Raw genomic sequence first — 16,810 nt, 5'->3', positions numbered from 1 at the left:
ATTCTAAGATGTATCAAGGTATATCTTAAAATTTAAAAATTTTCAAGATTTTGAAATATTTGCTCATTATCTGATATTCATTTGATAATTTGAAGAGATTTCCCTTCACATGCAGGAATGGCTCTGACAGGACAGTTTAATATCCATGTTTATAGCTCGATGAAAACTTAGTATTATATTTTCCATGAAAAGTGAAATGAGGATGTTTGAGGAGAGGGAATTGTGTGGGGTCTGTTTTAGCCCAGGAAGCTGATGAATGTTTTGTACACCTTTAAAAGGAGGAATTGCTTTTTACTAGGACAGGAAGATGAAAAAAAAAAAGTAGTTTTAATTTAAAGGTTCATCAGACATGAAATTTTACAGCTTGCTTGGTCATTATCGCTTCTCACCAGCACCTGGAATCAGCAGAGCTTTGCTCCTAAGAGGCTGGGTGTCCTCAGCAGTGCAGATCTAAGCAATTAGGTCATGACCGAAGTGACACAAACAGAAATGGTGACATTTGTGGGCTCTCGGTGACTTTAAGTCTGGTTGCCTCAGGAATGAGGTGGAGAGGATGCAGCAGCCCTTGGTACATGGTTAAAACACCTGACAGCTGTGAGTGTCTTCATGGGAACAGCTTTGGGGAAGGAACAATAACGTGGAAAAACAAAGCAGAGCAATGGCAGATGTGTTCAGAAAGGAGTAGTGGAATATTTGTCTGTATTCTATCTGTCGTAGATCTTTTTGTACTTTCAATTTGTTTCCTTTCTCTTTTTTCTTAATCTGCATTTGTAGCCACATTGTTTTAACGCGTACAGATGCCAGTTAGCTTCAGAATATTCCTTTATGTTCTGTTTGATTCCTTGAAGCCACTATGTGCATGTAGCTGTGCCAAATATTTTCAGTATTTGTTCCCCTCACAAAACAGGAAGGTAGAATGCTGTGAGCTGATGGTGCAGGTTTTTTTGTGGGGTTTTATTATTATTATAGAATATTGGAACCTGTAACTAAATATGTTTAAATATTATAACCCACCATAACTAAACTATGAGAATAATGTGCTCCTAAAACAAAAGGAAAATAATTGCAAAAAATTCTTCATCTGTTTATGTTCCTAAAGAAAAAAGAAAAAACAACTAAAAACCCTCCCCAAAACCCCATTGTTTAGTCCTAGCATGGCTGTTAGTTTTAAAGTTGCTTTTTCTTTCTTTTCCCAGGTGATAATGCCTGTCGTGTTAATAATGGAGGCTGCAGCACTCTTTGTTTGGCCATTCCTGGAGGCAGAGTTTGTGCCTGTGCTGATAATCAGCTTTTGGAGGAAAACAGTACAACCTGCATGAGTAAGATTCTTACAGAATATCTGAGTTGATGCTGCTGTTAAGGGATCAAGTCAGACCTGAAAATAAAACCAGAAAATGTGGCCTCCTAGAGGTTCTATAAGACAAATAAATTTACTTGAATAAAGATTCTAGTTAAAGACAGTTTACAGAATGCAAAAGATTTTCCAGAGAAAACAGAATATCAAATACACTATTTAAGGATAAAATGCGTTGAAAAATATTTCAGCATATCTGATACGATAAAGCACCCAAATAGTACACTGAACTCTTCTAAAATATCAGAAATTAATCCATATAATTATTAAATTAAATATATATGAACAGTTTTCAGATTATTTTACTGACTTAGTATCTTAAACGGAAATGTGACATTGAAACCTGCATGATGAAACTGTTCATAAAACATGTTAAGTAGATGTATTTATATATAATAGGTTCTGACACAGAGTATGCAAATATTGCTGTCTTTGCTCTTTTCTTTAGATACCTTCATTGAAACAATGATAAAAATTGGTATAATAAAAGGTGGGATTTTCAGTTAATATAATAACTTGCCAGGTACTACAGGTTTGGTTGTTTTTTTTTAATGTTTAGACTTGGTGTCTGTAACTGTCTAAAAATTTTCTCTTTTTTTTTAAGTCTCTTTGATCTATTTCTTGAAGTGAAGTGTGTAGCATTTTACATGAGTCTCCAGCAATAAGTTCAGTAGAGATGAGTAAAGCATAAGGATTATTTCATAACATGATGAACATTATGGAACTTGTAATGACCTTGGATTTGACCCAAATCCATGGCAGGCAGAGCCATCAGTGTTGTTAAAAAAATGGCTATTTTTCTCTTTTAGCAGAAATTACTGCAAGGTGGACTCCTCACTGGAAAGATGGCATGTAGGCATTAGGAAGAGAGGGTAGAGATGGAGATTGGAATGAGACAGAGTTCCTGCTTTTTCCCCAGCACACTGGCTCTTTCCAAGGACTCTGGTATTCCTCACAGGGTCCTCACACATAGACTGATGTGTGGCATTTACACACGGAGCATTCTGAACCTGATGTTGAGAAATACATCTGCCTGGCTTTATCAATAAGCTTGTAGCTTGCTACATAACTCTACCCCAGCAGAATTTTATCCTTTCTTCTCTGCCAAGTCTGTACCAGTGCATAATGCAGGTGTTTGAGTTGTTGCTTGGATACAAGAATCAGTTTTTTAGTAATCATTTTCTATCCCTAAATGTGCTCCAGATTTTGGCCAATGACTGTCAGAATATTTCCTTTTTGCTGTTGATGAGGTATTGCAATATTTTAAACAGATATTTTTACACTGTCCTCTAAGCAGCAATTTGAAAACCAGTTTGAGTGCCATTCTATTCAGAGTTTTTCCCTTTATTTGTAGTACATTCTACACAGTGTAGTGTATACTACTATACAGTGTAGTGCACTCAGATACTTGTGCTACTACGGGCTGCAGGTGGAATTACCTCAGACACGCCGAGCTTACGTAAAAATGTTCCTAATAGCAAGAACAAGAATTGATATGTATTTATGTAGGGGCAGCATTGCACTCTGGATTTATCAAGCAGATAAAGAGATGTGCTTGTTGGATATTTTTCCCAGTTAAAGAGGGAGAGGTGATGCCCCAGCTGTGCAAGGCTGAGCAGTTCCAGTGCAGCAACAAGCGCTGCATCCAGGAGCGCTGGCGCTGCGACGGGGACGACGACTGCCTGGACGGCAGCGACGAGCACTCCGACATCTGCTGTACGTATGCATTTGCCTTTTCACCCACAGCCCGTGCTGGATTTCAGGGATTGCAAACTAAGCAATGCCAGCCAAACAAAAGTGATCACCCTTAAGCCATCCATGCAAATCTTTCATTTCCTCCTTTCCCTGCGTACGGTAATAGTAGCCCTTTCGAATCTCACTGGTGCACTCATTTCATAGCGCAGTGCAAGAGCAGTTATCTTTTGGGGTTGGCATCATCATTGCTGATTCTTTAAATATTGGTGGTTTTTGCTTTGTTTTCCACTATTTTTTGCATGGGTCACAGTATAACACCTGTTGGGAGGGAATGGAAAAAGGGACCCATGCTGTTCTTGGTAGTGTCACTAGCAGGACTAGAGGTAATGGGCACAAACTGCAAAGCATTAACTTTATCTGAACATCTGAAATATAACGTTTTTTTACTGTCAGACACTGCAGTAGATTGCCCATAATTGGTTGTGGAGTTTCTGTCTGTGGAGATGCTCAAAATTTGTGTGGACACAGTCCTGAGAAACCTGCTCTATCTGGCCCTGCTCAGGCAGGGGATTACACCAGGGGATCTCAGCAGGTCCCTTCCAACCATGAAAATTACTGAAATTGTATAATACATTTCTTAAAAAAAAAAAAAAAAAACCAACAAAAAATCCTCAGGGGGAAAAAAAAAAAAAACAAGAAAAAAAAAAAAAACCCCGAAAAACCAAAAACAAAACCCAAAAACCCCACAAACAACCAAACCAACAAACAAAGCAAACAACTCCCCCCCAAATCCCCCCCACCAAGAAAATCAAACCTGCAGCAAAACCAAAACCCAAGTCCCTAAACCACTTCCAGTACTAAATTAGATGTACTTTGTCTTTGAAGTTACAGTTTTACAACAGATGTATTTTTTTGCTGCACGGGAATTCCACTGTTGAAATGAAAAATAATAGAAAACGTACCAATTATGTACCTGTCATTTCTGGAAGGTCCTTAAGTAACCTGCTATTATATTAGTGTAGCAGCACTGAGAATTCTTTTCCTTATTCTATTTGTCTCAATGCTTTCTATTTCTGTCCTTAGCTTACTTCTCTAAACCAAATATCCTTTACAGAATGAAAGTACATTATTTCTCCCAATCAGTTGTAGAAATGAACTCTCTTCTACTCTGCACTGTTGTTCTCTGTGTCTGAAAACTCTTATCATAGTGTCTCTTTCTTATCTCTTTGAGACCAAACAACTCTAAACTGCTCTTGGGTTTTGTTAGTTTTTCATTGGGTTTTTTGGTTTGTTTGGTTGATTTTTTTTCCCCCCCTTGTAGATTATGTCAGGTTTTCTTTAGATTTCATTGCTCTTTTCTAAGTGATTCTCGGGGATGGATGTCCAAAACTGGATGTGTGTATTTCTGCTGAGGCTTTTGTGAAGCTGGTTAGGCTGAGAGAGTGTGTTTGTGAAGGGTGATGGTTTATTCATCCTTGAGTAAGTCTTGCCTGCTTCACGCAGGCCTGATGCTGCTGATGCAAACTGATCTTGTGATCATCTGTAATGCCTAGACCTTTTTCAATATATCTATTAAATGACCAGTTTTGGGTTTGTTTGTTGTTTTTTTTTGTTTTGTTTTGTTTTCCCAGCATTTATGTATTTTGATAGCTGCATGTAGTAGTCATTCCTGATTTCAACAATATTTTTTGAAATATTTTTTCTAGTTTTGAATTTTGTTTTGATACTGGGGTCTCAATGCAGTTCAACTAATAAACACAGTGAGAAGGAAAATCTTTCAGCAGATTTGACTTGATTGTCTTTAAAATTAGTGTAAGGAAGACCAGTTCATTGATCAAAGCTTGTAATTCTCTGAGGATTTATACAGATATAAATGAAATCATAATGTGGTCATAAACCTGAATGTGATCTACAGTTTACATGGCCAGTGTGATAACATTGAGCTCAGCAGTTGCCGTGGTAACTCCAATAGTTCTTTATGAGTTTGAAATATTTGCAATTATGAGTAGAATACACACATGTTGCTAAATGTATATGAGCAAAAGCTTAACTACCATTTAAAGCAGTATCTGTGTCAAGTATTAAAGTCAAATTTTAAAAAAAAAGTCTTCAACTTGTGATTTTATTACTTGGATGCTTCCAGTTTTGTTCTCCAGTCACATTGCAAAGTATGTTGCTTCGGAAGTATGAGATGTGGGACAGCTTTCTGCTCAGACTGTTAACTAATCTCTACTTCCTGTATTTCTGCACCCTGCACACAAACCACTCACAGAGGGTTCATGTGCTATTGATATCACCATCGCTCTGTGTTGTCTGCAATTGGAAGAATAGGCAGAAAGGTCAAAGATAAAAGCTACTGAAATGTCACGGATAAGCCTGCAAGACATCCTTTCATTTTAAATACCCTTTGTGTCCAGATGTATGTTAAACTTTAAAAAAGAGACTGTGGATGGCTGAGTAGGTGAAAAATAGCTGGAGATTATTTTTAAGCCAGCGTTTGAAACCGTGTGCAGTTTACTGTTCTTGTCTAGATCGAGATGAGCAGGATCTGCTAATAATAGATGTTGTTATTAGCATGAAAAAGCAGAACATAAACACTACTACAGTTGCGAGAGAAGGCCAATAGTATTTACATAAATTCTGTGCATTCAGCTTCATCCTTTCCATGAGAATTGGTAGCCAGCAAAAACATGTTTGAGAGATAACTTGTTCACTCCTCAATACCAGATTTTTTTTTTTTTGGTTAGTTTTACACCGTGTTGCATATTTCACTTTTTGACACCTACAATTTCATGGTGAGTAAACAGCAGATCTATATGTGGCCATTGACAGTAATGTGCCTCATTTTAGAAGCATTTTATGACTTGCCCAAATCCCTGCTCACTGTGGTATCATATTTTGGATCTGCACTTAGCAGTTTGCATCTGCTCCCTTCGGTGTTTTCCTTTGTTTATTTCCACTTCAGTTTGCAAACCTCATCACGCTGCTCAAATGTGATCAAGGACATCTTTCTTTAAGGAAATAGCAGCAGTATAAAATGCTGCTACCTTTTATCACTTAATAGAAGAGGATCTCCATACTGGCATCTTTACTATATGTTACTTAATTTATGAATGAAGCACTGCAATATTTCTAATTGACTGGTGTGCTGAACAATCTTTATGTCATGGCAGTTATATATACAGGATAACCACACTAATAGCATTACCAGGGAATACCATTTCATGTGCTCTTTTCACAGATTTCACAGCTGTTTTTCTCAGATTATTTTCTTAGGGAAAAAACCCCTCTCTTTTTTTCTCCACAGTCAATCATAGTTGTCCTGATGATCAGTTTAAGTGCCAAAATAATCGCTGCATTCCCAAGAGGTGGCTTTGTGATGGAGCTAATGATTGTGGTAATAACGAAGACGAATCAAATAAAACTTGTGCAGGTAAAAATTTTACTTGGTTGTGCATACAGGTTTTCTAACTTCAGTTCCATAAATAGTTCAGGACTGATTTGAACTGAGCTGAACCAGTCTTCTACTTGTAATCTGATTATTGACGTTTTAAATGAATTCAGATTTTGATGCCATCAAGGCTGGAATACAAATTATCTTTTACTTAATCCATGTGCTTGACTGTGTTTTCCAAAGTAATTCAGCTCTTAATCTCTCCATATGGGTCCACTGTCAAAGCAATGCTCAGGTACAAACTTTGAGGTACAAATCTTTTTTGGCAGTTACAATTTTGTGTATTAACATGCTGTGATGGGTGCCATGTCACCTGTAAATTTTATTTTTTGCTGATTTATTTTATGCATAATTATTCAATTTCCACTCAGTGCCTTGAAATTCTTTTCATTTCTGAGTTATTAACTGGAGAGTGGGTTTTTAAGGAAATAGCAAGATCAAGTTTGTTTACTGATTCCACTGTAGTAAGTCATGGAATTCCCAATCTGCCCTCTGCTTGTGTGGAAATGATGTTTACTGCTTGTTGTCTGAGTACACTAAACAAGCATTAAACCTCAAATATGCAAAATGCCAGCCATCAATAAGCTGATGACTGTTTTGAGCTGAAGTACAGTGAAAGACAGCCCTCATTGTATATTAAAACATTCCCCGATGTCTTATTGCCTTGATACTCTTTGATATCCAACTGTTGCTTGTAGAGTGAGAGTCTAATTTGAAGACCATTTTTTTTAATCCCTGTGTCAGTTGGCTATGGATTGAATTTTGTAGTCTTGTTTTTCCCTTTATTCCTGCAGTGGCAAACACTGTTAACGTTTAAAAAATTACTTCTTTGAAGTATTTTAAACTTTCATTCGTCTTTTTTGTTTTGGGCTACTTCTATGAAGAAAAAGGAAAATGGTAGTTGAAAATAACAAATGAAGAAATATTCTTTCAGTTACTGGGGTTTTTGACATATCAGCCATTTTTTTAAAGTGTAGAATAACATCCAGGTGAATTCTAAAAGCTTAAAATTTGGAGTAAAAATCGGTGTTGCTCTTACTGCCACTATTATAGGTTCACATTTTAAATAAACAAAATTATACGTAATGACAGTTTTCTACCTTAGCTTTTTAGTGGCATTTCACTATTCATCAGCTTTCAAAGTAATTTCTGTAGTTACATAGCACAAATTCCTTTAGTGATCCTTATTTTGTCGGGAGAAAGACATGCATTGATTCCTTTAATGCATGATTACAGTTAAGCGTTTGCAAAGGCAAGGATTCTAAGAACAGTGAGGCCAAGCACATCACACACAACCTAATTCCCATTTTCCTGTGTAAATATGAATTTCACGAGATCATTGTTCATGTTATGGAATACAAGTTACTAATATTCCAGTTGGTGGACATTTTCATGCCCTGATTTTTCTTTACTTCAAGCATTAGCGTATATTAATGCTCTTCTCACCACCTAGTTTTGCATAATTATATGTAGAATTTCATGATCTTTTATGAGGAAGAAACCACTAAGAATTCCACACAGCAGAGATAGAGCACAGCCCTGCAGATGACCCCAGTGTTCTCTGAAATCAAAGGAGGTGAATGATGTTTAGTCAGAGCAGGGGAAAGGTGCAGCAGGCCAGGATGTGCCCTCCAGCCCTGCAGCTTCTAAAATCAGGCACCCACCAAGAGACCTAACAGATCTAGTCCATTTCCCTTGTATTTTTGGAGTGTTTTGTCTTGACAGCAAGAACTTGCCAGGTTAATCAGTTTTCTTGTGGGAATGGACGGTGTATTCCATCATCATGGCTGTGTGACAGGGAGGATGACTGTGGAGATGGAACGGATGAAATGACATCCTGTGGTAAGTGCATTTTTCTTTTGGGGGGAAAAAGTAAAAATTATTACTAAATTATTATTAAAAAGTAAAATTATTCCGTAAAATATAAAACACGTAAGGATCTCTTTTCATGTGAACTGAACTGATAATACTATTTCTGAAACAGCAAATAGAATTCATTTGATTAATAAATAAATCCAAAGCAAATGCAGCATTTTCTATTTAATGAGTTTTTAACTACAATACCAAATATGCAGATCAATCAACACTTTTTTAATTTACAGCCCATTATCAAATGCTGTCACCCTCAAAAATTATTCTTTATCTCTGCTGCATACCTCTCCACATGGGCCCCCCATATGATGTCAATAAAATCAGCCTGTTTCAAGCCTCAACAGAAGGATATTTGATCTTTTATTTTTCAGAAAAAAAAAATAAAAAAAAATTCTTGGTTCTATCACGAGAGAGTATCAGCAGCTGTGCTGACTGCTGCTTTGCTGAGATACTGCAGAGACGGGCGTGCTCTCTCTAATCAGCTGCTGCCAAACAATTAAGGATTTTAATAGTCATTTGTTTTGCAGGGCACCAGTAACTGCTGTGAGTCTGAGAGCATAAGGGTCAATGAGCTGTCTGCAGATGCAGAATCACAGAGTAAGATGTATTGAAGTGTAGAATCACAGAGTGGTCTGGGTTGGAAGGGACCTTAAAGACCGTTTTGTTCCTGTCCCTGCCATGGACAGGGACACCTCCCACTAGACCAGAGCTGCAACTAAACTGGCATTGAATGTTTGCAGGGATGGGGCATAAAATGAAGTTATTACATGAGTAAAAATAATAATATTATTAAGGTAGACTTCTAATTAAAAATTAAATAGAGAACACCAAGAACTTCATTGAACAAAGGTGATTATCCTACTTCAAAGTAGAAAAGGGTGGGAAGAAAAGCTACCACTGATGACAACACTTCATCACTTTCTTCTAGAAAGTTCTTGCTCTTTTTGTTTGGTTGGTTTTGGGTTTTGTTTGTTTGTTTTGGGCTTGTTGATTTGGGGGTTTTGGTGTTATGGGGTTTTTTTGTTTGCTTGTTTGTTTTTTTTTTTTTTTTTTGTTAAACACATTGCAGTGACAAAACAAATCTGTTCTGAGAAAAATAATGGAAGTGTGCAACTGCAGCAGCACTTAACCACAATATCTGCCTATGCCATTGGCTTTAGAAGAAAAAGAAGTCTGAAAAAATTCAAACTATCTTTAAGTTACTCTATGCAGAAGCATATTTGATAATTACAGAAACAAATAACTGTGTTCAGTACAGAAGATTATTGGTGAATTATATTGTCTCAGATTTCTACTACTTTACTGGAATGCTTGGAGAAACTGCTTGTGAAGGCTGACATTTTAATTTTGGATGCCAGTGTAGAGTAACTTTATTTCTTGGCTGTTCTTTAGCTTGGTACTTAACCTTCTCGTTTCATAGTGCTCCATTTGCTGTCTCTTACTGCAGTGCTGTTGCAATTGGAGAACCCTTACGTAAATAAGCTCAGAGAAAAGAGAGTTTGTATCAGTCATGAAGCTGTAGTTAGTCTTAAATACTAGCAGGGTTAGTGCGAAAACCAGCCCTGGTCTGATGGGAATGTAGGACTATGCCATTTGTCACAGAGTGATGAATTTCATGATCCATGTTGAGGAGGGGTAGGGTTTGGACAGTATTTATACTTTAAGCCTTTTTTGTCTTTTCTTTTTTGTTGTCTCACCTTTTTTTCCTCTCCAGATTAAGTACCTGGAAGGAAGCAAATGTTTGCTGCAACACACTTGTGTAATTTATGCATATAGGATGGTGGCAGAACATTACTGAAGAGGATGTATGTTAAATAGTTTTTATTTCTTTTTGAACACTTTCACAGAATTCCCAACATGTGAGCCACTAACTCAGTTTATCTGCAGAAATGGAAGATGCATTAGCAGCAAATGGCTCTGTGATTCAGGCAAGTATCAAGCTCCCTGTATCTGAAATGAATATGAAGAATATCACACACATACTGCTTTGATGTTCTTTTTTTCTGAGACTCATATTGTCAGTTTGGCTTGCAAGTGGTCAGAGAATAAATAAAGCATTTTTAAATTACTGACCTGACCTAGAAATCACCAACACTAAAGGTTCAGATAAGGAATGAGGCATTGGATATGGTAATAGGTACAAATACTATATTATCTAGCATGAAGTATGATGATTTATTATTTAAAAAAAAAAAGAAAAGCTATTGCTTATGAAAGTATTTTCTGTTTTTAGAAAAATGGTTTCAGTGACCAATATATCTGATTTTTTGTTGTTTGTGGACAAGTTCAGTTAAATAAATAGCATCCCTGAAGAGCAAAGGCCAGCAAGACTTTACAATGTATTTAGTTCTTTTGGCTGGAAGAGTACATATTTGAATGTTAAAATGAATCTCCTCTCAGAGCTTGTGGCGTGGGAGTGATGTTGCTCCAGTCCTAATAACGTTGGGTTGGTCCAAAGCATTTGGTGTTTCTATAATTTCATTTGTCTGACAGGAATTTTCAGCTGTAAATGGACAAATTCCCGAAATTTTCACAGTGTGCTGACTGAACTTCTGTGCATGGAGACCCTTTAGAGTGTGCCTAACGTATTTATCTCCTTCCTTCCTTGATGACCACGATCAAATTACGGGAATTGCCTTAAGACTGTTGTAATGACTGCAACATTAGAGTAATGAGAAACTACAGTCCACGATTATTTATGTGCTTTCTTCTCTTTGCACTCTTGTAAACACACGGAAACAAAGTTTAATACTATTGAAAAGAAATTCATCAGGTTTTTGTGTTGGTTTATATGAAGCTGTTTGTGTTTGTAGTTAACTATCTTAGGTTATCACAGAGAATAAAGTAAACCCACTGTGTTTGAAAGCCTGTGTAGGTATACACAGCTAAAGAAATTAGGAAAATCTACAGCCTTCTCATCAGCTTGCTGGTGTCTCTGACTAAATAACTGAGTAAGAGGTTAGACTACCCAAAATGACAGAGTTGAGTAGGTAAATAAGATTTAGATAGTGATTGCATTAGAAATAATTTGATGCCTGTGGGCAGTAAGCATACTACTTTATTTACTGCACTTTTTTTTTTTCCCTCTTGCCTTTTTTAAAATTATTTTCCCTCCTTACATATTTCCTTCATATATTTTATATTTTAAAATATTTTAAAATATGAACATTTGCAGATGACGACTGTGGTGATGGAAGTGATGAGCTGGGCTGTGTTCACTCGTGTTCTGCTGATCAGTTCAGGTGTCAGAATGGCAGATGTATCCCAAGTCACTGGGCATGTGATGGTGACAATGACTGTGGAGATTTCAGTGATGAAACCAAAACAAACTGCAGCAGGGAAGGTTAGATTTTGTTGTTGTTGTTGTTGTTCCCACATTTTAATATTTATAAACACAGAGAATACCTTGTTATAAATACCTGACCTTCAGCCAATGGAAAAAGAGAAGATGCTTCTAACCTTGGTATAGGTTGGAATGGGAAAAATGTCAAGTGCAATGTGATAACACAGAAGTGTATTATGGAAGAGGAGTGCATTTGAAAACAGAAGGGATATTACAGTGAGATAAGTTCTATCGTTTTACTTTAGTGAATTATGCTAGATGTGATGTTTGTCTTATTACAAAGATGCATGCTGTCTAGGTGAAGAGACAGTAAGAAGCATTCATTAAGTTATTATTGATATTTTCTGGTTTTTTTCATGCAGTGGAACAGTTAATACTCTCATTTTTGTGTAATGCAAGTCTTTGAATTTGTGACTTTTTTTACATAAAAGCATTTTAACAAACTACAGCCCCTTTTAAATGCCATACGTTGTATTTATTTGGGTGGGGAGAGAAGGAAAGGATGCTTATGGCAAAGGATAAAGAATAATCAGATCAGAATGAGAGAATATCTGTCATATTTTTCTCCTAATGTTTTTTATACAACAAAGTAATTGTACACAATATTACTGGCCCCTTTTCGTAAGTTTATATTCTAAATCTAGTTGCATACCTCATACAAATACCCAAATTACCAGAACGCCAGCATGAGTGAAATCCTTAATTTTTATATATTCACAAAAAATAATTTTTATTTATCTCTGTCAAAATGATTAGTCTGGAACTGAACAACCCACTTTTACCCCTGCTCATTTCCATTTTGAAACTTAAATCCTCGCTCTAACTTTTTACAATAGAATACAATAATGTAGATTATGCAGGAAAAAAACCAGCAAGGCAGTGTTAAACAAAATAAAATGTATATTTATAAATAGTGCTATAAGAATTTATTCAAATAATGCTTTTTGGTACAAGCAGGATAGTGTTAAGTATGCCATTGCTTTAAAGTTGTTGTTATTGTCATTAGTATGTTTTTAAATAATAGAAATACAGTGCTAATAGTTTGGGAAAAGAAAAGCAGGAATAAAATTGAAAAGGCCATAAGCTAGAAAATAGTTAGAGAATTATGTATGTGATGAATAATTAAAATCTCACAGTAATTATTCTTTGAAGCAGTCAGTGTTGATTCCAGGGCTGCACTGAGTGAAGCTCCTTGCTGTGGAATTTAGAAGAGCTCCAGCTGCTCTGCCAGTGCTGTAATAGCACAAACCAGGCCCATGTGGGGGGCCTTGTTAGAGCACAGGTGTGACCTTTCAAGTTTTGTGAATTAGGAGATGGACCTCATTAGGAGAACTAGGAAGGGTGAGGGAAAGCAGCTTGAGGATTAAACAGGGCTTATAAAGCATCAAGAAAACTTCATCAGCCTTGGGCCTCCTACACCTCCAAACTCATTCCTATCTGACAGATATGAAAAAAGGAAATAAGAATTGGTATTGAGCCTGTGGTTGAAGGAAGTGAGGAGGATTAAGAGTTTGCTGGAAGCTTGTGTTGGAGTGATGAGTTACAGGATAGAGGAGGGCATTTTGAGTGTTATACTTGGGGACTCTGATTTTGGCTTTGGTTAGGAAGAGGATACTAAGTCAGTGTAGACTTGGAATGGGACAAAACCTCACACGAGCCAATTCTTCAATGTAATTCTTATTTTTCTAAGAAACTCCCTCTCCTGGAAGGTGCAGTGGAAGGGAATTTCAGTGCAGCCCTGATGGGAACTGCGTTCCTGAGTTGTGGCGCTGTGATGGAGAAAAGGACTGTGAAGATGGGAGTGATGAGAAAGGCTGTAATGGAACTCTGCGAGTCTGTGATGAGAAAACAAAGTTCTCCTGCAAGAGTACAGGTATGTGCTTGCAAATGCATTTTCCTCTCACCTACTCAGTGTGTGTCTGTGTGAGTCTGTGTTGTTTGATCGCTTATCTACTCTTTAGCTAATGATTTTAATGCTTAATACTAGTAAGGTGACGTTACTTATTGTATTCCTACCAAGAAAATTATACTGATTTACATGTCCTGTTTTCTAATTTACAATCTAAAATGGATGAGTTTTGAGATTACTTAAAGCTGAAACCTTTCTCTATGGTATTATATCAAATCAAATATAGCATTTAATAGTACTCAAAAGTTCAATTTTCTTCTATTTCTTATTTTTGGCCCTAGAAGTAAGTTGAATAAAATGGTATAGAGTACCTTGAATACTTTGAAGAATTACAACTGCAGCACTGGAAATCTGGAGTATTGGAAGAAAAACGCATTCTTTGATTATGTTTAAAATAGATTTTTTTTTTTTTCCCCTAGATATACTTCACTAAATGTTGTGAAAAGAATGCGGCAATCATTGCATGAGGGTATTTTGCCAAATAATGTTTAGATGGAACTTTTGTTTTTTTAAGGGAAAGTCCCGTTAAGGAAAAAATTAATGTATTTCAGCACAATATTAATATTTTTTGTAATTTCTGTCAAATCTTTGTGTGATACTAGGGCTAAATTAACTTTCACAGCAATATTTAAGGTTGTAAGAAGTAGTAATATTGTTGCCACTGGGCAACTGTAATTATTGAAGGAAGGGAGAACTCATTCTAATGCCTGTGTTACAGCTAAGCACAATAAATGTTGCAGATGAGTTATGTTCAGAAGTTCTGTTCAAAAGTATCTTGCTGTTAATTGGATTTTAAAGTTCCAAAAATCATAATGTATAGATAAAGAAATATGGAATACTCAGTTGTCTAAATAAAACATTCCCTTTTGTGTTCTTACCATTTCCATAAAGATGTGTAGAATATGTACCATTTAAATGAAACACTTTCTACAAGTACAAATGGATTATTCACTTCTAACAGAGTGGTCTGTTTCCTGAAACTGATTGATAGAAACCCTGAGGAAGTGTATTTCCTAGTGCCTAAATGGGGAAAAAGTAACACCAATCCAAGTGGCAAAAGCAGAATTATTTGAGGGAAGAAAGGTAAAATCTCAATAGATGAGGTTTATTTTCATCAGCTGCATTTGGAAAGCTAATGAGGCAAGATCTCTTACTACTTTAGCTAAGGGAAAGCAGAGAGATAGGTTAGAGGTAGTGTGGAATACAAGATGAAGTGTAGATTTTAGTTGTTAGGGTTTATTACCTTTCAGAAATGCTTGCTTCTTAGGCTGGGCTTTGGTTTCTCACTTATCCTGAATGATTTTAGATACAGAGAATGGAAAATCCTTTCTGGTGGTAAGCTAAGATTTTCCAAGTACAGCTGCCATAATAACAGGAAAGAGCAAGTATTTAAATTCAGCATAATTGTGTGAATGAGTTCTCTTTTCAACAGAGAACTAGACCCCCCCCTTTCAAAGACCACTGTCCAAACTACATTCCCTCATTATATACTTCCCAATTTTGCAGTCATGTGTAAGGAGGGCATTATCTCAGTTTACAGGATGAAAGGAGACTTCTCTGGCTGCCACATAGAAATACAGCAAAAAAATACTTTTCATCCAACATTTGCTGAGTTCAAGGGTATACAGCTTTGATTTGGAGGAAAATGTGATCATACTTATTTGTTGTGTGGAAAAGCCACTTGAGCAACCAGTTCTGACAGGCATAATTTTCTCTTTTGCAATTTTCCTTCCTCCTGGAAGCAGCAAAACTGCCATTCTGGAGGAGGCATGTAGTAATGCACTGTAGTAGAAAACAGCAAAGGTAAATTTGTGTTTAGTTACTTTACAGTTTGTTCCATCTGGTTTGGACAAAGGAATAATAATGAGTTTGAGAAATAGTTACTGGAATATTTCAGAAGAAATGTGACTTTCTCTGTGCGTGATTCTAAAGAAATAATGCTGTCTGGCTTGTACATTTATGGCAGTTGTTCAAATGAGGAGGTACTGGCTAATTCTCCCCTCAGAGATTGCTAGGTATCTAGCAATCTGACATCTGATGCAGAATGTGATAGGTCTGTGTAGGAACGTGTGAATGGAGGGAGCTGAAACAGCCAGTGCTTCAGGAGGGAAATGGCAGCTGGTGAGAAGAGCAATAGGGAGATGTTGCTGCTGATTTTTTTCTTACTTCTTTTCATTTTATGTCTGTAAATAGTAGCTGCAGGGCCTTCCCTTGCTGTGGCTTTGGTTAATGTGTCACAATGCCACAAGCGTGAGTGCCAAGCTACAAAACCAGAATTTGTCAGCATTCAGCCAAAAGGGAATTTTCTGCTTAGAGGGATGCTGATCTCAAGAACCCATTGTACCCAGCTCCTTTTCCAATATTCAGTTAAGGATCTATGACAGAGGGCATTCTACAACTTACATAGATGGCCTTTTGTCATTTGCCTCTAGTAATTGAACATTTTATTCCCAAAAAGTCATTTCTTTTGGCTATGGAATGACTTCTGCCATATGTCTCCTTAACAACATTATTTGTTGAATAAATAAACACTTTTGTTCATCCCCTTGCCTATCTTCCAATTTTGTTTAATGTTTTTACACCTTTAGTATTTTTGTTGGTCTCGCTGGAACTTTCCAACCTGGGCAGTCCTTGAGCTGCTGTATCCAAAGTCAGCCAAAATGCTGCAGGGTACTTGAGCTACCAGATTTCAGAATTGCTTTTCTAATTTTTTTCATAAACACCCAATGTTTGTTTGTAGTGATGGGTGATGAAAAATATACTAGAGGTTGCACAGCAGTGGGTATGAGAAGCAGTGATTACCTGATTGAGATTGTCTACTCTTGGGCTGCTTCTAGTCAATTATTTTCTGGTTTTAAATTAGATTAGGCTTCTTTTGAATTAGACTAGAATAAATTGTACAAAGATCCAACTTTCTATTTTAAATTCTGATTCTGTTCTCCGAAAATTATGACAGGCATGTACTTCAGCTCAGTTTCATGTACTACATAAATCTGTCCTTTTTATTCCATCTCCCTACTTTTCAGTTAGTAGTGCTACACCAAGAGCAGAATCTGTGCAGTCTCACTTAAAATGTCATCTAATTACTCTGATGGTCATAATAAAGTACTTCCGTGAAGACAAATGCAAAAGAGCCATGCATACTTCAGTTTAGTAAGCAGTGCATCTGAACTGCAATGTTTA

At 36.6% G+C, this 16,810-nt stretch overlaps 1 protein-coding gene across 1 annotated transcript in view; it reads left to right on the top strand.

The window, feature by feature from the left end:
• Nucleotides 1-16,810, top strand: part of LRP1B (LDL receptor related protein 1B) — a 640,387-nt gene that overhangs the window by 425,781 nt on the left and 197,796 nt on the right. The window contains exons 14-20 of the mRNA XM_048309308.1: nucleotides 1,197-1,319; nucleotides 2,930-3,070; nucleotides 6,357-6,482; nucleotides 8,229-8,345; nucleotides 10,223-10,303; nucleotides 11,551-11,718; nucleotides 13,409-13,591. Coding sequence (XP_048165265.1) covers nucleotides 1,197-1,319; nucleotides 2,930-3,070; nucleotides 6,357-6,482; nucleotides 8,229-8,345; nucleotides 10,223-10,303; nucleotides 11,551-11,718; nucleotides 13,409-13,591 — 939 coding nt within the window. The remainder of the gene's footprint in view (nucleotides 1-1,196; nucleotides 1,320-2,929; nucleotides 3,071-6,356; nucleotides 6,483-8,228; nucleotides 8,346-10,222; nucleotides 10,304-11,550; nucleotides 11,719-13,408; nucleotides 13,592-16,810) is intronic.

This window comes from Corvus hawaiiensis, chromosome 7 (genome assembly GCF_020740725.1).
Source record: "Corvus hawaiiensis isolate bCorHaw1 chromosome 7, bCorHaw1.pri.cur, whole genome shotgun sequence".
Taxonomy (NCBI): Eukaryota; Metazoa; Chordata; class Aves; order Passeriformes; family Corvidae; genus Corvus; species Corvus hawaiiensis.
The sequence above is the reverse complement of the archived record's forward strand: the minus strand, read 5'-3'. Positions and strand labels throughout refer to the sequence as shown.